Genomic DNA, 9,519 nt, shown 5'->3' with positions numbered 1-9,519 from the left:
CAAAAATAAACTTTCTCCTTTCTTGACTTTGCGAAAGCTCCATCTGGGATTGTGGTTTTACCAGTCACCTAATCCACTTTCAACCATAATTTCCTTTTAACCCCCATAGTTTCCAGATCTTGACGTGCACCAGGATTGTCTTTCGACTTGCCATTTCCCATTATGGTGTTAAGTAGATGCTTAGTTATGTTCTTTTCTGTGTGCATTACATCTGTAATATGTCGGATGGCATTTGAACCCCAGTTTGGCAAATCATATAGAATAGACCTTCGCGAAAACAACGACCGGTCCTGAACCTCTTCTTCAGCATCAACATCTTCGTCATTGTCCTCTGCAGCTCTTCGTTTACGTTTCTTACTTGGTTCTGCTGGTGGTTTTCCTTTACCATGTTTAGTTTTCAAATTAGTTACCTTCTGTTGAATCTGTAAACCAGATAGTGGCCATGGGGTTGTACCATGCTCTACAACTCCATCAAAATTGGTCTTATCATCTCGAAATTTGTTTCCTATTGGAAGCCATCTATGGTGTCCCATATAATATATTTTCCTACTAAACGACAGATAGTCTGAACGAGTTCCTTCTCCGCAGTGATGAAAAGCTAAGTACCCATGCGTTACACATCCAGATAAAGTACCTAATGCAGGATAATCGTGTATAACCCATAACAACCTTTCCCTCATTACAAATTCAGTTTTGTTAAAGATATCATATGTTAACACACCTTCATTCCATAACACTATTAAGTCTTCTATCAGAGGTTCTAAATAAACATCTATATCTTTACCTGGTGCTCTTGGGCCAGATATCAACAACACCAATATTGAGAATTCTCGCTTCATACACGAGGAAGGAGAGAGATTGTATGGCTGGAAAACTACCGGACAACAGCTGTGGTTAGTATCGAAACACCCATTTGGGTTGAAACCATCTGTTGATATCCCAAGGGTCACATTACGCGGCTTCTTAGCAAACTCTGACGAAAATCTATCAGCACATCGCCAAGCTGAGGAGTCCACAGGATTCCGCATAACATTGATATCTGACTGAGCTCTAAAGTGCCAAAGCATTAACTCTGCTATCTATGACACGCTGTACAGCCGCTGCAGCCTAGGAATTAATGGAAAGTGTCTTAAAGTCTTTGGAGAAACTTTAGTAAGTTTTCTCTCCTCATTGAAAACTTTCTTATACCTAGGTTCATTACAAACATGACACTTAAGCATTTCACTTCTATCCTTCCAATACAAAGTGCAGTCATTTATGCATGCATCGTAAGTTATATAATCCATTCCTAATTCTTGGATCATCTTTTTTAGTTCAGGGTACTTAGCTGGGAGTGTGATTCCTTCGGGAAGCAACTCCTTCATCATTTCTAAAAGTGCAGTGACACCGTTGTCTGAAAACCCATACTGGGTCTTAATGTCATTCAATTTTATAAAAACATTCAATATTGTCTTTCTTGATGGACATGAATTGTACAATGGTTCCCTAGCACGATCATATGCAGATTTACGCTTCCTACTGCGTCTGGTTTCATCAGGACAATGAACAGTATCATGTAATCCACCATTATCATCTACACCTTCTACATCAGGTTGGACTATATGATCAGATACTACATCTCCTCCTATATTTTCAGCTACATCTACTCCTACATCGTCAGCTACATCTTCTCCTACAGTCGCAGCTACATCTTCTCCTACACTGGAAGCTATACCTCCAACCCGCTCAGCTTCTACTGATCTTTCCCCATGAAAACACCACACCGTATATGTCAAATCAATACCATGTCTTAGTAAATGAAATGAAATTTCACTAAGCGGCTCTAATCCTTTACTATTCTTGCAATGTCTACAAGGGCATGAAAATAATGAACTATCGCCGCCATATTTATGCACAAACTCTATGAATAACCCTACACCTCGTATGTATTGAGAATATTTACGGATACAACTCATCCATCCCTTATCACCTCACATTCCATTACCCTACACTGCTGATCCTAAAAAAGGATATCTATGTCAGGTAGGTACAACTCAAACATATCATATTATGCTATACTATACCATGTGAAATATAACAGATAATGAATTGCATAAAATAGTATGCAAGAGGATATACATCCATATAAATAAGAATGCAATGTGGCTCAGAACCATACTGCCGAGTGTGCAACAGCCAGCAGGACCATTATAGAGTCATGGCTTATGAGATACTAATTCAAACATGAAGTTCATAAAAACACCCACAATAACCAAGTTACAAATATCCCCCCCTTAGTCTTAATTCTATATTGCTATACCAACCCCTTTTCCCCCTGAACCAAATTAAACATGACAATGTAAACCCAAAATAAAAATAACAGAAAACCAATTCTGTCCCCCTCTGATGATATTAGATATTTAACTTCTCTGACATAGGTACAACAAAAACATATCATACTATGAACTGAAAGTTAACTTCAAACAAATTAGTTAAAGTTTTATTTTATTTTTGCCTAGCATATTGCAGGATATTATGAACTGAAAGTTAACTTCAAACAAATAAGAAAAAGCTTTAATTTTTTTTTCCTAGCATACTGTAGGATACTATGAAATGAAATTTAACTTCAAACAAATTAGTAAAAGCTTCAACTTTTTTGCCTAGCATACTGCAGGATACTATGAAATGAAATTTAACTTCAAACCTATCATACTATAAACTGAAATAAAACTAGCAAACACCTACATCTCACAGTAAAATGCATCTAATACACATCCATATTTCACACAAATAACCCTAAAACTGAAATTGGAAAAGTAAAACCCTAGATAAAATCAACCCTGAATCATCAAATCAGCAAACACCCATATCTCACAGTAAACTAAATCTAATACACAACCAGATTTCACAAAAATAGACATAAAAATTGAAGTGGAAACAAGAAGATTTGACAAAATTAAAACCCTAAATTCAACCTAAAATTTATGAAATCGAAACCAAAAGAGAATCAGAAAGAGGAAATTATACCTAGATCGAAATAGAAACACCCAAATCTCGCAGATATACTTCCAACTGCAAAGATGGAACCATTAGTTAATAAGAACTGCAAAGATGAAACTGACCTAACTATAAACTCAATAAACAAAGTACCGTGTCGGTTCTGAATTAAATGACTCATGCTTAGGGGTGAATTTAATTCTGGTTTTACCCGTCATAGCCACACCAAATGACCTCACAATTCTAAATATGATAAGAGAGAGAGTTGCCTTTCCATTGTACCTTGTCCTTTCTTTTATAGGATTTCCTAAAAGCCCTTTCTTTTACTAAATTATGACACATGTCCTAACATCTCTTAATTACTCTTAATGTCATTCCTTAACATAACCTCATTCTTCTTCATTAATTCCTCCTTTTGTCCTCCCCTCTTTTTGGGTGTTTTCCACTTGGGCTTGGGTTTAGTCCCCAAGTCCCCATACTTTAAGCCAAACTCATTTATATTCTTAGGGGCACTCCCAATCCGTTAGGGGATGTTTTTCATGTATCAACATTAGTCCCCTGACTATTGGGTCAATTATCAGATGATCCAATAGTCAAATTCTTTTGTACCTTTATATACTACGTGTCGCTGGGAACAGGGCAGTTATCGGATCATTTATGACGCTCTTTACCTTATACAGTAACACTGGGCTTCCAGTTTGGTCATCAACTTCAAGCTTTTATCTTCACCTCCCCCTCCTTTGTCGGTCGCTTTACTCAAATGGCTCATTCTCTTCACGGATACGTGCCGACTCTAGCGCCAGTTCCCGCGTTGGTTTCGATGTTCAAAAGGTTGGAATTGGCGCGCTTGTTGCTGGTATAAGCCTAGGTTGAGGCTCTTTGCGAACATAGGTTGGCCAAAAGAGATTCCATGCGCGCTCAGTTTGCAGAACATTACGAAGCGCGTCAATCCGCCGAGGTGGACGGGCGATTGACGTCTGCAATTCAGCATGCTCTGGACGATGTTGTTACAGCTCGACATGTTGTTGTTTCATTATTCATCGAGTCTTCATCGATGAGGACAACCATTGAGTATGCCATTATCGACTGTCGCTCGCATGTCTCTGGCCACGCTGCTCCCCTCCTTCTCGGCACACTCTATCCTTAGCTGCTGCTTCTGCGCTTGTGAACCCATCTTATCTTAAAGATGAACTCGCGCGCTTGTTGGTATTGAGGGAGGAGATAGGTGTGTTGCGAGATCTCAGGCAAGTCCATCGGGATACGGCACGTCAAGATCACGATGAACACGAAAGCACTCTTGCATTAGCTCATGAGGCAAGGGCTAAGGGGAAGATCATTCGGGATATTTATAAATTGCTGAGTGATGCCAATTGGGGGATATCTCAAGCCAATATTCAGTGTGATGAGAGTAGGCTCATGGCGGAGGCCGTGGACATGGACATCACTCGTTGTCACGTGTTGATAGCCGGTTAAATTACGTGTTATTTTGAGAACGACTCCTCTTATTTACTGTTCCTTTTATGTGCTTACCTTTGAGTTTTCCTTTCTCGATCTTTGTATTTATTTCCCTTCGTTGTTTGTTGTAAGATTTTCTCTTTTGGTTAATTACTTATCTTTAATCTCGTGGATACTGCCATGCTGGCTTTGGGCTTTGATTCCTGAGTCCCCGATGTTTATATCCGGTTTATATTGAGGTTGACAACTTTCCCTTAACATGGGTCGACACGTATCTTGACATGCAAAGGGGAACGTGAGTAATTGCATCGTAACCCACGCCACCCTCTCTTGTATATATATCTTCGTATGTGGTTCTTGTTTCTCAGTTTAGGTTGATATATATATATATATATATATATATATATTTTCGATCAGCGAGTCGCCAGTATGGATAACTCTCTTCAAGGGTATATGTTATCCTTGGCACCCATTCCCATGTTATTCTCGGAAACGTTTAAGCGGGACGAGCTGAAGCGACTTCTTCTCGTAAATGCCGAGATTGAAGAGCTTCGTGCCCACATAAAGGTGAATAGGGATGCTAAACGCGCAACTTTTAGGGCACAATATGAGGTATACCAAGCTGCTCAGCAAGCCGAATCGTCCGTTCGGGTGTCGTTGGAGATCCAGCGGGCGTTGGATGAGGCTGTTACTGCTCGTGATGCGGCCAACCAATTGTTCGCGGATTCCCTGATGATGGTGGATATTATGGATCGCGTCATCTCAGATTTCCATATTTGGATCTCTCATCAGGGGGGCTTACCACTTCTTGGACATACCCTGACCTTAGCGGCTGCATCCACGCTTGTATCTTACTCTTATCTCGAGGACGAGTTGGCTCGTTTATTGATTCTGAAGGAGGAAGCGGCTCTACTGTGTACGCTCAGGTTGATTCATCAGGATAAGGTGCACAAGGAGTACGACGATCATGAAGATACTCTTTCAGTTGCCCGTGGGACCGTAGCTGAGAGTAATGTTATTCAGGACATCCTTAAATTGGTGAATGAAGCTAATCAGGATCTCCGTTTGGCTACTGCGGAATGCGACGATGGCCGCTTGATGGCCGCTTGATGGTGGAGGCTTTGGACGCAGACATTGCTCGGTGTCGATTGTTAATAGATAGTTAGGTTGTGTGTCCCTCCATGGGGTGTCTTTTGGTCTTGACATCCAGTTCTTTTGCTACTTTTTCCTTTTATTTTTCTCCTCTCTTTTCAATTTTTTTTTATTGAATCGGTGTAAATAGACTTTGTTTTTTAATTTGAATATATTGTTATATTCGTTTGTGTGGAAGTATGTCATGCCTTTGGCGTGCCTGTGGCCTATTCCTTTCCTAAAGGATTACCGGGTATGAAGGACGTTGGCCTATTCATGCGCTTACTCTTCCTCCCCTCCCCTTCTTTTTTTTACCCAGAGGGATTTTGGGTGGGGCGTGCATTTGTTAAACGCGCCGACACCCCCCTCTTTTTTTTTAATCCAGAGGGATTGTGGATGGGGCGGGCGTTTGTTAGACGCGCTTACTCCCCCCTTTTTTTATCCATAGGAATTGTGGGTGGGGCGGGCGTTTGTTAAACGTGCCTACTCCCCCCCCTTTTAACCAGAGGGATTGTGGGTGGGGAGGGCGTTTGTTAAACGCGCCTAAACCCTCCCCCCCTTTTTTATCCAGAGGGATTGTGGGTGGGGCGGGCGTTTGTTAAATGCGCCTACAACTCCCCCCCTTTTTTATCCAGAGGAGTTGTGGGTGGGGCGGGTGTTTGTTAAACGCGCCTACTCCCCCTCTTTTTTATCCAGAGGGATTGTGGTTGGGGCGGGCGTTTGTTAAACGCGACTTATCCTTGGTTTTGCAAATTCTTCAGCCGATTGGGCGCCTTTGGCGTACCCAAGACCTTTTGTGAATTCGTCAGTCAATCTAGCGCCTTTGGCGTATCCGAGACCTTTTGTAAATTTTTCAGTCAATCGGGCGCCTTTGGCACACCCGAGACCTTTTGTGAATTTGTAAGTCGACCAGGCGCCTTTGGCTACCCTGAGACCTTTTGTGAATTTTCCAGTGAATCAGGCGCCCTTGGCTTCCCTGAGACCTTTTGTGAATTTGTCAGTCGATCATGCGCCCTTGGCTGCCCCGAGACCTTTTGTGAATTTGTCAGTCGATCAAGCGCCTTTGGCTGCCCTGAGACCTTTTGTGAATTTGTCAGTCAATCAGGCGCCTTTGACTTCCCTGAGACCTTTTGTGAATTTGTCAGTCAATCAGGCGCCTTTGGTTGTCCTGAGACCTTTTGCAGATGTAGTTGCAGGAAATCCTACAACACACCCCTTGTATTATCATGACTATGATTTCTAGATCTAAACTTATTTGATATGAAAATAAAGATAAAGATAATGAAAAGAGAAAATAAGACACAAGATTTACGTGGTTCGATCAATTTGATCTACATCCATGGGGTTAGGTTTTACTATGATTATTTGTAATTACATCTTGATTACATGGAGACTCCATTAATGAGTATTTGGAGCTCTAGGTTCTTGAAGGAGGAAGAAGAAAAAGATAATAATAATACAACCAATTTTACTTTCCCTCTCTACAAAATGTATCCTCTCCTAAAGTGTGTCTCTCTTTTTGATTCTCTCCCCTTTCTCTCTCTTTCCTTTCTCTTTATATAGGATTCTACTAAGTGGGTGACAGCTCATATGCAGCTAAGATTTCCCCTAATTTCGGATCTGGCTTGCGATGATATCGCAAGCTTACAAATGTTAATTTCGCAGATCTTCTAATCTTCGCAAAAACATTACATTTTTCTTATGTTTAAGCTAATATCACCTATTATATCGTTTCTCAAAGTGCTCTGCAACATTTTTGTAATGCGTTGTTAAGAATTTCGCGAGCGTATCGTTGTCGCGAAATTCTGATCCTACATCTTGCCTCTTTTTTCTTGAATATTGCTTGAAGAGCGATCTTCAGGAAAAAATCCATTGTTGTAGTTGTTGGAGTAGTCTTTGATCTTTGTTGATGAAGGAACGAGCGAAAGAATACTGGATTTGAAAAGTACGTACTTGCCTCTATTCTTTTGTGAAGTTCCGGAATGTTGCGAAGTAAATAAAAAATATCATCTTTTGAAGTATGCGAAGTATGAGGTATCCTTGAAGAAGTATAAGAAGCATGAAGTATCCTTGATGAAGTATAAGAAATATTCAATTCTCGAAATGTAAGAAGTATCCATCCTTGAATGAGAATAATAAGTATTGCCTCTATTCATGCGAAATTATTACTCCATTTTTGGTGATTCTTGCTGAGAAGATAAAGAACATAAAATGTTTTCTTGGTAATCCATAGTTGCCTCTGTTCTTTATCTATGAGGGTAGAATCTTCGAGAAAATGTTGAATGTGAGAATTGTTTCTTTATGCTCATCTTTCCTCTGTCTCATGTTTTGTGCTCATGCAATAGTATAATGTCTTCAAGTTGCTTATAGTTGTGCGAAATAATTGAGCGAAATGATCATATCGTTCGGAATAATCACACTCTGCGAAATAATCACATTCTGCAAAATTATGACACATTCTTGGAAATTCTGACACATTCTGAATAATCCTACGAAACTCTGAATAATCCTACGAAATTCTGACAGGTTCTGCGAAATTCTGAATAATCCTGCGAAATTCTGACACATTCTGCGAAATTCTGAATAATCCTGCGAAATTCTGAAAAATTCTGCGAAATTCTGAAAAATTCTGCTAAATTCTGAAAAATTCTGCGAAATTCTGAAAAATTCTGCTAAATTCTGAATAATTCTGCGAAATTCTGAATAATTCTGCGAAATTCTGAAAAATTCTGCGAAATTCTGCGATATTATTGCGAAGTTCTGCAATATTATTCCGTACAGTTTTGTAAAGTACTTTTGTGAATATAATGCTTATGTGATGATTATGTTATGAAATGTGTATGCGATGTTTATGCTATGAAATGCTTATGCAATGCTTTTATGATGCGAGTATAATGTTTGTATGATGAGAATGCTTATCTATTGCAATGTATAGCTAATGTTTGCGTTACTTAGCTCATTTTGCACGCTAAAATTGATGTAGCTTTAAATTGTCTCCATTCTCCATTTCTATGGCTTTTTCTTTAGTGTATGCATTCCTCTTCATGTAGTTATTGTTCCTCACAAGTTCTTACTTGTGTTTCATCTTTCCTTTTTCCTGCACTATTAGTATCTCATAACAGTATGATCATAATATCAAGTCTGCGGCATTTTCACTGCCTCAGTTTCATTTCCATGTACATATTCGCAAGCTTGTTTGCTTACATATAATCATTCTCGCAAGCTTACTTGCTTACTCATTTTCTTATGTGCTCTTATTTTTCCTACCTAGTTAAAGGTCTTATTTTGCCACCTCTTGTCATTGCGACAAAATCGCAGGACGTCTTTGCACTTTCATGCAAAAACCCATTGATCTTGCCTTAACTTTTTCTTTTGTATTATTGCCTCTTCAAGATTGTTGCGACAATATGACATGCCTAAATATTCTTGCGAAAATAAAGCCCCATGACATTGTCGTCTTGCGACGAAATCGCAGGACGTCTTCACACTTTCATGTAATAACCCATTGATCTCGTATTATCTTTTTCTCTAGTATTATTGCCTCTTCAGTATTGTTGCACAAATATGAAAAGCCTTAATACCCTTTTTATTCGTTCTTAGTATAAAGTAAAATGTTCAAGGAAGTGGTACTTATCTTTCATGTGAGTCGTTCTTGTTGTCAAAGAAGTGAATAAATGCCTTGAAATGTATGAATTTCGCGCAGCAAAAAGAAGTGTGAGAAGTGAGACTTGAACCCTTGATCTTCTTCTTGGATTTTCTCGCACCATACCAACTGTGCTAAGCCTCTTTTGCGAAATAATCAAAGTTCTTGCGAAGTAATCAAATTCCAACTGTGTAAGAGGCAATTCTGTATAAATTTCGCATAATAAAAATAAACATGCAAGAAGCAAGAATTGATCCCGCGACCTGCTGTTTGCATTCATGCCTCCTGACCAACTATGCTAACCCTCTCTTGCG

At 39.5% G+C, this 9,519-nt stretch overlaps 1 protein-coding gene across 1 annotated transcript; it reads right to left on the bottom strand.

Annotated features, from left to right (window-relative positions):
- Positions 1-1,079: 1,079 nt before the first annotated feature.
- LOC113315893 lies at positions 1,080-1,955 on the bottom strand. Its single transcript, XM_026564137.1, has one exon. It carries the CDS (start codon positions 1,953-1,955, stop codon positions 1,080-1,082), a length of 876 nt encoding a protein of 291 aa, XP_026419922.1.
- Between the last annotated feature and the right edge of the window lie 7,564 nt (positions 1,956-9,519).

The sequence above is a fragment of the Papaver somniferum genome, chromosome 10 (genome assembly GCF_003573695.1).
Source record: "Papaver somniferum cultivar HN1 chromosome 10, ASM357369v1, whole genome shotgun sequence".
Classification (NCBI taxonomy): Eukaryota; Viridiplantae; Streptophyta; class Magnoliopsida; order Ranunculales; family Papaveraceae; genus Papaver; species Papaver somniferum.
Note: the sequence above shows the minus strand (reverse complement) of the source record. Positions and strands in the feature narration are given on the sequence as shown.